This window comes from Aquarana catesbeiana, linkage group LG13 (assembly GCF_042186555.1).
Source record: "Aquarana catesbeiana isolate 2022-GZ linkage group LG13, ASM4218655v1, whole genome shotgun sequence".
In the NCBI taxonomy this organism is placed as follows: Eukaryota; Metazoa; Chordata; class Amphibia; order Anura; family Ranidae; genus Aquarana; species Aquarana catesbeiana.
Window position 1 is genome coordinate 232,521,624 of NC_133336.1, and position 12,673 is coordinate 232,534,296.

At 43.7% G+C, this 12,673-nt stretch overlaps 1 protein-coding gene across 1 annotated transcript in view; it reads left to right on the top strand.

Moving 5' to 3' along the window:
- LOC141116949 (NACHT, LRR and PYD domains-containing protein 12-like) overlaps positions 1-12,673 on the top strand; it is a 125,770-nt gene that overhangs the window by 54,782 nt on the left and 58,315 nt on the right. Inside the window, exons 2-5 of the mRNA XM_073609466.1 lie at positions 1,756-1,875; positions 7,368-7,528; positions 7,980-8,151; positions 11,166-11,231. Coding sequence (XP_073465567.1) covers positions 1,809-1,875; positions 7,368-7,528; positions 7,980-8,151; positions 11,166-11,231 — 466 coding nt within the window. The 5' untranslated portion in view covers positions 1,756-1,808. The remainder of the gene's footprint in view (positions 1-1,755; positions 1,876-7,367; positions 7,529-7,979; positions 8,152-11,165; positions 11,232-12,673) is intronic.

Consider the following 12,673-nt stretch of genomic DNA (forward strand, 5'->3'; position numbering starts at 1 on the left):
GGAATAAAATGGTGGGTGTTGCAATATTTCGTATGTCACATGGTATTTGTGCAGTGTTTTTTCAAACGCACATTTTTTGGAAAAGGTACACTTTCATGAATGTTATTGCACACAAACACAAGATAATATCCAATTTTTTGGTACTTTTTTGGTAATACAAAAGATTTTTTTGGCACAGCGAGGCTCTGTCCCTATGAAATTGGATATAAAATGGACACAGAGTTTGCATATCTGCAGATTGCAAGACTACAAGACTACAAGACTACAGAGAATAGATTTTAAATGGGGAAAACTGCTCTGGCAGTTTTCTCCAGATTTTGCTATTGCCGGCTGGGACTCTGTGGTTTGAAGATCCCTAAGCCTCGGTTCACACCAGAGGCGGCACGACTTGCAGGTCGCCTTACAGAGGCGACCTGCACACGACTGCCGGGGCGACTTGCAAAACGACTTCTGTATAGAAGTCTATGCAAGTCGCCCCCAAAGTCGTACAGGAACCTTTTTCCAAGTCGCTCCGATTAGAACGGTTCCATTGTACTGAACGGGACGCTACTTGTCAGGCGACCTAGGTCGCCTGACAAGTCGTCCCAGTGTGAACCGAGGCTAAGAGTTTTGGGTGGGACGGGATCGCCAATCCTGTGTCTGGGTCTTGAGGTTAGCCAGCAGGGTGTGTGCCCAGGTGCACACAGGCCATATAATGAGGGGCTGGTGAGAGCAGAAGATGGAGTTGGAGCAGTGGCTGCTAGTGATGGGCAAACGGTTCGGCCCGAACTTTGATTGTTCTTGTTGTCTCGGCAATATAGATGAAACTCATTGAAAAAAAGACCAGTTGACAATTGCGCAGTCGTGCGACATTGTACCCAAACAAAATCGATGTCCTTTTTTTCCCACAAATATAGCTTTCTTTTTGGGGTATTTGATTGCCTCTGCATTTTTTTTTATTTTTTGCGCTATTAACAAAAAAAAGAGCGACAATTTTGAAAAACAAAAAATGTTTTAACTTTCTGCTATAATACAAATCCAAAAAAAAAATATGTATTCATCATAGTTTTGGTAAAAAAATCGCAATAAGCATATATTGATTAGTTTTGCACAAAAGTTATAGCTTCTACAAAATAGAAGAAAGATTTATTGACTTTTTATTTTTTTTATTGTTTTTACTGGTAATGGCGGTGATCTGCAATTTTTAGCCGGACTATGGCATTGCGGTGGACAAATCTGACCCTAAGTGACACTTTTTGGGGACAAGTGACACCAATACAGTGATCAGTGCTATAAAAAGGCACTGATCCCTGAATAAATAGTACTGTCAGGGAAGGGATTAACACTAGGGGGCGATCAAGGGGTTAACTGTGTTCCCAGAGAGGTGTTTCTAACTGTATGGGGTATGGGCTGCCTGCGAGAAGAGAGGAATCGCTGTTCCTGATCATTAGGAACAGCTGATCTCTCTCGCCCCCCTTTCTTTCCCGCGATCACGGGTGGCTGGTGGACATCAAGTACGCTGGACCTGCGGGCGAGCTCATGCGGCGTGCGCGCGCCTGCAGTACCATATGCACAAACCGATGTAATATATATGCTTGGAGTTCAGTAGAAGCTGTTTGTCTGTCTCTGGTTTTTAGATTTGGATATACCGGTATATAAATAAAATTCCATAAAGATGTCAGTGTGCAGCAGCAAATGAAGTCTCAGACTTCTTTCTTTTTCAGGAGGATCTGGACAACCTAGTAGCCCTTAATAACAATGGATTTGTGTGTCTAGGTGTTCCACGCCATAAATGGGATTTATCTGTAAAACAAACGAAGAGCAAAAAGATGGAGAAGAGAGAGAGAAGAGCCTTCAAAAATTTGTTGGAGAGCCAGAGAAGAATCCTCATTCCTGGTAATCAGAGATCAGTCACGGCTTGTCTTGTATAGATATGATCAGTTTTGACTTTTTTTTAATTATTATTTAACTTATATTTTTGAAAAGTAATCCATTGCTATATATATGATAAGTTTTCATAAATGATATCTAGATGAGTGCAGCCATGTTTTTTTCATTATATACTCCAATCAGCCATAACTTTATGACCACTGACAGGTAAAGTGAATAACAGAAATATAATTTTGCTGCGGTACTGTAATAAACATCGGAAAGATGCGCTACTTTACAGGCAGACTAAGTGGACCCTCAGGCGAGATGTTTAAAGGAATATTTCATTTTTATTGTTTCACTTTAAGCATTATTAAAATCACTGCTCCTGAAAAAACAGTTGTTTTTAAAACTTTTTTTTGCATTGATACATGTCCCCTGGGGCAGGACCCGGGTCCCCAAATACTTTTTATGGCAATAACTTGCATATAAGCCTTTAAAATTAGCACTTTTGATTTTTCCTGTTCGTGTCCTATAGACTTTAATGGTATTTGCACAAATTTTTTGTCTGTTCACATGTTCTGGTGCGAACCGAACCGTGGGTGTTCGGCTCATCCCTACTGCAGAGGTTGAAGGGGTGGGGGGGGTCAGCCTGTCAGTGCTCAGACCATACGTTGCGCACTGCATCAAATTAGTCAGCATGGCTGTAGTCCCAGAAGGAAGCCTCTTCTAAAGATGATGCACAAGAAAGCCTGCAAAGTTTGCTAAAGACAAGCAGACTAAGGACATGGATTACTGGAACCATGTCCTGTGGTCTGATGAGACCAAGATAAACTTATTTGGTTCAGATGGTGTCAAGTGTGTGTGGCGGCAACCAGGTGAGGAGTACAAAAGACAAGTGTGTCTTGTCTACAGTCAAGCATGGTGGTGGAAGTGTCATGGTCTGGGGCTGCATGAGTGCTGCCAGCACTGGGGAGCTACAGTTCATTGAGGGAACCATGAATGCCAACATGTACTGTGACATACTTAAGCAGAGCCTGATCCCCTTCCTTTGGAGACTGGGCCGCAGGGCAGTATTCCAACATGATAATGACCCCAAACACACCTCCAAGATGACCACTGCCTTGCTGAAGCTGAGGGTAAAGGTCAAGCATGTCTTCAGACCTAAACCCTATTGAGCTTCTGTGGGGCATCCTCAAACAGAAGGTGGAGGAGTGCAAGGTCTCTAACATCCACCAGCTCTGTGATGTCATCATGGAGAGTGGAAGAGGACTCCAATGACAACCTGTGAAGCTCTGGTGAACTCCATGCCCAAGAGGATTAAGGCAGTGCTGGAAAATAATGGTGGCCACACAAAATATTTACACTTTGGGCCCAATTTGGACATTTTTACTTAGGGGTGTACTCACTTTTGTTGCCAGTGTTTTAGACATTAATGGCTGTGTGTTGAGTTATTTTGAGGGGACAGCAAATTTACACTGTTATACAAGCTGTACACTCACTACTTTACATTGTAGCAAAGTGTCAGAGGGGCGTACTCACTTTTGTGAGATACTGTGTGTGTGTGTATGTGTGTGTGTGTGTGTGTGTGTGTGTGTGTGTGTGTATATATATATATATATATATATATATATATATATATTTTTTTTTTTTATTACACACATACACTATATTACCAAAAGTATTACACCTGCCTTTCCACGCACATGAATTTTAACAACATCCTAGTCCTAGTTTGAAGGGTTCAATAGTGAGTTGGCCCACCCTTTGCAGCTTTAACAGCTTCAAATCTTCTGGGGAGGCTGTCCACAAGGAATGTGTCTATGGGAATGTTTACAATTCTTCCAGAAGCGCATTTGTGAGGTAAGGCACTGATGTTGGATGAGAAGGCCTGGCTTGCAGTCTCCACTCTAATTCATGCCAAAGGTGTTCGATTGGGTTGAGGCAGGCCAGTCAAGTTCCTCCACCCCAAACTCGATCATCCTTGTCTATGAACCTTGCTTTGTGTGGAATGGTCCAAATCATTTGGTGGAGGGGGAATTATGGTGTGGGGTTGTTTTTCAGAGGTTGGGGTTGGCCCCTTAGTTCCAGTGAAGAGAACTCTTAAGGCATTAGCATATGAAGACATTTTGGACAATTTCATGCTCCCAACTTTGTGGGAACAGTTTGGGGATGACCCCATGTTGTTCCAACATGACTGTGCACCAGTACACAAAGCAAGGTCCATAAAGACACGGATATATACTGTATATTTTTTTATTTACACACACATGTAGCACTCTCTAGCTTAGTGTCCTAGATTTAGTGTACATAGCTGTAGAGTAGGTAAACTAGCCTGGTTGAGAGCCAGGCTGGGTTGAATTTGGGTCAGGGTTGACTAACTCAGGGAGGCTGGATGACTCAGCAATCAGCACTTCTGGTACCTCCCCCTACTTGCTGGAACCTTGGAGAAGCTTCCAGAAGAATGCGTGGGAGGTTAGGAGGGGCTGCTTGGAGTAATGATGAAGGCCCCAGCCAATCTCTGGTCGAGTGGGCTGGCAGGGGACAGACACCTCTTATATACTCTGGAGTCATGCCAGCAGGGGCAGTCAGGTGGAAGATGGAGAAGGATTGCTGAGGAGGCTGTCAGTTTCCCCTGAGAGTACCCCCTAGTCTGGGGGGGGTGACCTCTGGCCTGGGGCTCAGGTGCTGGATGGATCCTCTACAACACACAGTGGACTCCTGTCCTGGATGCACAGGAGCAGGTGTGAGGACAATGAGAGAGAGTTATCTCATCCAGGAGTTCTCCAGGAGAAGACAGCCAGGTGGGTTGGTGAGTGTGCAGTGTTGAAGGACTGTGGAGAAATAGCCAGATGGGCTAGTGAAAGGGGCATCTGAAGCCAAGCGGGTTGCCAGTGCCTGAAGAGGTGGTGCTGGGATCAGTAGCCACTGGGATGTACGCTGGATACTGTACTTTACTACACAACCAAAGGGGCAAGTGTGCTGGAGGAAGCAGTGGAGTTTATATAGACTGCATGTAGCACCCTCTAGTTTGCTAGAAGAGTAGTGTAGTTGTTTTTTTTTTAGAATGGGTAATTTTCCAGTGTGTTTTTGTGATCTGGATTGGGAGAGACCTAGAATAGAGCTGGGTGACTCACAGGTGGTGTCACTAGGACCTCCCACTTCTTTCCAGAATCTTCTGGAAAGAGGTAGAGAGGGGAGGTGGAGTCACCTGGGGTATTCTGACGAGCCCTGACCAATCCCCCATCTGGATTGGCAGGGGGCAGGCCTCGTTAAATACCCAGGGTCAGCCCAGTTGGGGAGGAGTTGATCGGGTGGAAGATGGAGTGTTAGGCTGTCAGGACCTTTGAGGGAGCTCCCCAGGGGGTGGCGACCTTGGGCCTGGGCTCGGGTGTGGACAGGACCCTATTAGAATCCACAGAGGTGTCTTGGCCAGGAGGCACAGGAGGAACAAGAGAGGACAGCAGGATAACACTGACAAGCAAGTCTCCAGGAGTTCCACAGAGGCAGCCAAGAGGGTTGGTGAGTTTTCACACCGTCAGGAGGACTGGGAGGCACACCTGAGAGGACTGAGATGCAGCAGTCGGAGATTGGCGCAGAGCCAGTCTGGACGATGGTGGTAGCAGGGGCAGTGGAAAGGGGTAGCTGCAGCTGGGAGGGCTGGCAGTGCCTGAAGAAGTGGTAACTGGAGCAGTAGCTACAGGGACAGCTAGCACTGGAACTTTCTACTGTATTTTGCTACACCATAGGGACCCATGGTCCCTGCCTGTAAAGGGCATCTGATTCAGGCCTCGCTGAGCCAGTGGCAGGCCTACGGTGCTAGCTAGTCCAGGAAATGCAGCAAGTGATGTGCTGGAGGAGTGAGGAGTGATAATCTGCAAGCAAGGAAGTGCAGGAGGAGAAGAGGAGATTGTATATACCGCGGTGTACTGTATATAGTAGTCCCAACTTTGACTGTTAGTTACTTAAGGCATATCATAAGTTTCCCATCCCCCCCCAATCCAAGTTAAATTCCCCTCAATAAAACTTAAAAAAACAAGTGCAAGGACTGCTTTCATGTCTCTGTGTGTGCCTGGCTGGGCAGGATGACAGACGGACTGCTACATTCAGCAGCCCCTACGGGGGTACAGCTACATTTATATAGGAGAGTCGTCCCTGAAAGGTTTTTCTGAAGTCAAAGTGGGCATGCCACAATATCCCTATTCCCCATCCAAGTTCTAATCCCTCAATAGAACACAAAAGCAAAGTACCAGACTGTTTTATGACTCTGTGAAAATTCATTGTGCCTGGCTGTGGAGAGTGGGGGATCCCATTTCACATGCGGCTCCTTTGTGGGGTGCACTACATGCACATTAAAAAAAAATATATATATATCAGTGATCACATATCCTCTGTTCTCAGTTGCATAAGGGGCTTAGAGAGTGGGGGTGTAGAAACAGCAGTACAATGATCCTCCCAGCAAATGGCTGTGCAAGGGAGTGTGTCAGCACAAGCCTGACCATTGGAGGACACGTATACTGATCTCCCAGCACAGCTACAAAACTGACCACACCGGAAAGGTCTCATGCCTAGAGTGGCAAGATTGAAATAGGAAAGCAGGGGGACTGGCAGGATCACCAGGTATTTCACACAAAGGAAGCAATACAAAGAGAACACAAGTACAGGCTCCGCCCCCGTGCGTCGCGCCACTTGCAGGGAACGGAGCCTGGCACGGAGAGGCTTCGGAGGAGGACGGAGCCCTCGGACACTGCGGGGGACATCGCAGGATCCCGGGGACAAGGTAAGTAACGCCGCCCCAGGATCCTGCAATGCGATCCCGAGTGTGGCTCGGGGTTACCGCTAATGGTACTGAATTTTAACCCCGAGCCACACTCGGGAAAACCGCCAGGGAGGTTAAAGAAACGTAATTTTTTACATACCCACCACTTACAAAAGATTGATCCAGCATTGAGATAAAAGTTTGTGATGAAAGTTAAAGTGGAGGTCCACCCTTACAAAAAAATTGCATAAAAAAAATACCAAAAAAATGGAGGAAAAAAAAAAATTAACTAACGTGAAATGGCTGTTGCTAGGCAGTCTTCCTAATCTGCCACTTCCTACACCACGGTGATCTTCAGTCTTCTGCTTTCTGCTCCCCGCATTGTCTTCTGGGGAATGGGGCACGGTGTGTTATGGGAACTGTGTGTGTCCCACAACACATCCCATTCACAAAGCGCCGTGCCGCTCGCACATGCGCAGTAGGAAACTGGCAGTGAAGCCGCAAGGCTCCACTGCCTGTTTCCCTTACTTAGGATGGCAGTGCCGGGACCCGAGAGCTGAGGGACGGGTCGGCCTCAGGCGGCCGACATCGCGGGCACCCAGGACAGGTAAGTCTACTTATTTAAAGTCAGCAGCTACAGTGTTTGTAGCTGCTGATTTTTTTTAAAAAGTTATCCTGGCCGGAATCCCGCTTTAATTCACAGCATTTATAAAGTTGGTTTTAGGAAGGCCACAAAATGTATTTCTGTGTGTTTTTCTAGATGGCATTGAGAGGTTCCACCATCAGCTATCTGCGTATGATGATCCATCACTAAGGAGGATATACGACTATTACAGAGATGATCTGACCTACATCCTGGTGAACATGGATCCTCATTCCATCCTGGTAGAACTAAAATCTCGGAATGTTTTAAACACAGATGTAAGTTACTTCCAAATTTCCTACAGCAACATATGTATGGTAAAGGGGAACTCCTTATAAATCATTGTAAACCTGGATTACCCAAATCACCCCTGCACACCCCCTGATATTTCAGATCAGGCTGACAGTGGGAGTGTCTGCACTGGATGCTAACAATGTAAAGAAGGAAGCTGTGATGAATGGTACAAATCCTATCCACCATCACTCTCTTTCCTGCAGCTCTGGTAATGTCCTGTTGTATTAAATGGTGCTGAGAGGAGCCATTCTGCAAAAGCACACAAAGGTCAGGCAGAGTCCAGGCAGTATAACTTCATTATGACAGGATTTACTTTTCTGTATGAAGTGTTCAAAGCAAACAAAACCATTTGTATGTTTTACCTAAAAAAAAAATATTTTTTGAAGTTACATTTTTAACTGTAATAATAGAACACTAATAAGATATCTTCTCCAGAAATACGAATCAATGGAAAAAGACCCGTCTTCCTTCTCTTGCACCTTGTTACAAGATGTTCAGGATCGGGGGAGAAAAGCTGTGATTGGACTCTGGGTATGTCTCTATGCGCTACAGAAAGATCATCCTCATCATAATGTATTGGCCATTCTGGATGAGATCACACAGACAGGTAACAGGACTTTGTGTTTTTACAATGTGACAAAATAATGATTGACACCTGAAATAATGATTTATACAAATTATCCCGAAATATAGATTTATACAAATTATCCCAAAATAATGATTTATACAAATTATCCCGAAATATAGATTTATACAAATTATCCCAAAGAAATGATTTATACAAATTATCCCGAAATAATGATTTATACAAATTATCCCAAAATAATGATTTATACAAATTACCATATATACTCGAGTATAAGCCTAGTTTTTTCAGCCCATTTTTTAGGCTGAAAAACTCCCCCTCGGTCTATACTCGAGTGAGACGTACTTTTTATTACTAAAACAGAGTGTATCTCCCGCTGTGTAATGCATTCTGTTCAGCCGTCCATTGAAACAAAGCCCACCCCGCCTCCTCCTCATCCGTCCGTGATAGAGGAACACTGATACAATGCTGGGAAACTGCATATGAATATAAGCTGAAGCACCTAATTTTACCACAAAAAACTGGGAAAACATATTGACTCGAGTATAAGCAGAGGGTGGGAAAATGCAGCAGACGAGGAGGAGGCGGGGTGGGCTTTGCTTCAATGGACAGCTGAACAGAATGCATTGCACAGCGGGAGACACACGCTGTTTTAGTAATAAAAGGTACGGCTGCAACTGGGCACAGTGAGACTGCAGATGGGCACAGTGAGGCTGCAGATGGGCATTGTTTACCGGTAGCTGCTGCATTTTCCCACCCTCTGCTTATACTCGAGTCAATATGTTTTCCCAGTTTTTTGTGGGAAAAATTAGGTGCCTCAGCTTATATTCATGTCAACTTATACTCGAGTATATACGGTAGCCCAATATAATGATTTATACAAATTAGCCCAAAATAATGATTTATACAAATTAGCCCAAAATAATGTTTTATACAAATTATCCCGAAATAATGATTTATACAAATTATCCCGAAATAATGTTTTATACAAATTATCCCGAAATAATGATTTATACAAATTATCCCGAAATAATGATTTATACAAATTATCCCGAAATAATGATTTATATAAATTATCCCGAAATAATGATTTATACAAATTATCCCAAAATAATAATTTATATAAATTATCCCAAAAAAATGATTTATACAAATTATCCCAAAATAATGATTTTTACAAATTATCCCAAAATAATGATTTATACAAATTATCCAGAAATAATGATTTATACAAATTATCCCAAAATAATGATTTATACAAATTATCCCAAAATAATGATTAACAGCAATTACCTTAAGTGTAACTCCATTGTTGGTGATGAGCCCAGTACACATACACAGCTCCTCTCCATTATCATTGCTCTCCTCTCTTTTTCTCTTTGATAGATTTTCTTTCATTCCCATTTCCACACAAAAACCTCACTGTCAGTTTGGAATTTGTCTTTTTCAATAATTCCGCCCAGTAAGTCTCAATCTTTTTTTCAGTCAAGGCTCCCTTTAAAATTTTGCATGATCTTAAGGCACCCCATTTTAAATGTAAAAAACGAAACTAATAGTTTTACATAAGGTGGCAACATCAACATTTTTAGAAAGCCATACACCTTTCCACAGTTGTACTGACTAGTATTCCAAGGTTTCTCTTCTCCACAACTTTCTCTCCCTCACCCAGCTAAGGTGACCCTGATGCTGATGGAGAAGGCAGAGGAGGGGAAAACAAGGATGCTGTGCAGGCACCCAAACTCCTCATTAACTGATGTTAGGACACCAGCAGCTGGTACACATGATGCCCAAGGTTGTAATGCTGCACAATGAACTTTGTGTAACAAAAAAAAGGTGGGCTTGATCTATTCCCTGGCTTTTGGACAATTTTCGGCAATTTAGGGGAATTTTTAGACATTTTGCCAAGGCACCCCTGAAGATACCAGATAGCTTCCTTTGTGTGCTTTGGCACCCTGTTTCAATACGGCTGGTATAGACAGAATTTCTACTAATAATGTAGAATGTAAACCGTGTGACAACTTTACCTTGTTAAAAAGAACAGTGACATAGTTACATAGTAGGTGAAGTCGAAAAAAGACACAAGTCCATCAAGTCCAACCTATGTGTGTGATTATATGTCAGTATTACATTGTATATCCCTGTATGTTGTGGTCCTTCATGTGCTTATCTAATAGTTCCTTGAAACTATCAATGCTCCCCACTGAGACCCCGGCCTGTGGAAGGGAATTCCACATCATCACTGTGCTGCAGCCTGTGCAGAGAGCAGAGCTGTGGGGGGACCTAACTGGGCCCCACCCGCTGCAGGCTTCCTACAGAAAACTACAGGAGGGGGCGGAGTCAAGCCCAGTCACCCTGCATACGGAGAGAGAGAGCAGCAGTGACCGGTGTTCTGTCAAATTCTCCAACCCATCAGAAACTCCAACTACTTACCTTACAGTTTCTTTAAACTAGCAGTAACTGCAGTTTTTGACGAATTTGGTGGTTGGACACAACACCGGCCACCGAATAGAATCTGGTTCAGGATATTATGAGCGAAGATTCTTACTCCGCTCCGCTACTGGCCAACAAAATGGCCGCCTCCGAGGCGGTGACAACTTTGTCCTCGTTGGCCAATGTGCTGTCAAAACAGCTCAATCTTCAAATACCAGACTCTATTCGCTTGCCGGTGTTATGTCCAACCACAATTCGTCAAAATCACTGATTACTAAGGGTTTAAATAAAGCGGGAAATTACGTGGTTGGAGTATCTGATGGGTTGGAGAAATTGACAGAACACCAGTCATTATTACAGGAAGTTCCTGCATAGAAGAAAAGTATCACACTGATTACTGCACAGATCTGGAGGAAATACACAAAGCACACCAAGATCCAAGTAAAAATACACATTATGAAAGATTTAGACAATATTTGCTTATCCCATGGTTCAGTTTTAGGTTATATTCTTTTGTTTAGATATCAATCTAATGTGTAGTTTGGTGTATGTGAAAGGTCAGCTTCAATCATACATGACTCATACCTAGCATTACTTCTCTATAGGTGAGGGTCTGGTGGATCAGATTCTGCTGGATGAACTCGGACACTCCCTGACTCCGGAGCTGAAAGGTAAAAAACAAAACGCGTAATATATCTGATAAAGCACAAGACTCCGTTTGTGTAAAGTGAGCTGATGATATGTTTGCACCAAATACACCAGATCCCAGGTCTGTCTTTTGGCTTTACCAGGATGAGAATTCTTGAACATCACATTTTATTTCAAGTCCAGGAGCTCAATGCAGTGAAATGGATCTAATGAAACTGGATCTCATCAATAGACAAATGAGAAGAGAAACACAGGGGCCTCTAGGTTAGAACTGTAAACAGTTTAATAAGATACAGGTGCATTATCCACTTACAGTGCCTTGCAAAAGTATTCACCCCCCCCCCCCCCCCTTGGCATTTTTCATGTTTTGTTGCCTCACAACCTAGAATTAACATGGATTGTTTGAGGATTTGCATCATTTAATTTACAGAACATGCCCACAACTTTGAGGATGTCTTTTTTTTTTTTTTTTTTTATTGTGAAGCAAACAACAAATAGGACAAAATAACAGAAAAAGTCAATGTGCATAACTATTCAACCCCCTAAAGTCAATACTTTTGCGGCTGTCACAGCTCCAAGTCGCTTTGGATAAGTCTCTATGAAAGTCTCTATGAGCTTGCTACATCTTACCACTGGAATTTTTGCCCATTCCCCCTTGCAAAACTGCTCCAGCTCCTTCAAGTTGGATGGTTGTGAACAGCAATCTTTAAGTCTGACCACAGATTTTCTATTGGATTGAGGTCTGGGCTTTGCCTAGGCCATTCCAACACATTTACATGCTTCCCCTTAAAGTGGTTGTAAACCCTTACAGACCACTTTGACCTACAGGTAAGCCTAAATTAAGGCTTACCTGTAGGTTCAAGAAATATCTCGAAAACCTACTAGTTTAGGAGATATTTTCAAAAAGACTGGCACCGCTGTCTACGGCGCACTGAGCATGCCGCTGCTAACGACGATATGCCGTTAGTGGAGGCTCCCGTGCACATGCGCGGGAGTGACGTCATTGCGGCTCCGGTCAATCACAGCGCCAGAACCATGATACCCAGAAAGAAGATGGACGCTCCGTAGCAGAGGGGACAGCGGTGACATCGCAGGCTCCTGTGTCAGGTAAGTGACACATAATGGGCTACTATGCGATGCATAGTAGCCCATTATGCTTTACCTTTGCAGGGAAACAAAGAGGAAGTAAACCCATCAGGGTTTACTTCCTCTTTAAACCACTCAAGTGTTGCTTTAGCAGTGTGTTTGGGGTCATTGTCCTGCTGGAAGGTGAATCTCCATCCTAGCCTCAAATCACACACAGAGTGGTACAGGTTTTGCTCAAGAATATCCCTGTATTTAGCATCATCCATCTTTCCCTCAACCCTGACCAGTTTCCCAGTCCCGACTGCAAAAAACATTCCCACAGCATGATGCTGCCACCACCATGTTTCACTGTGGGGATGGTGTTCTTTGGGTAATGTGA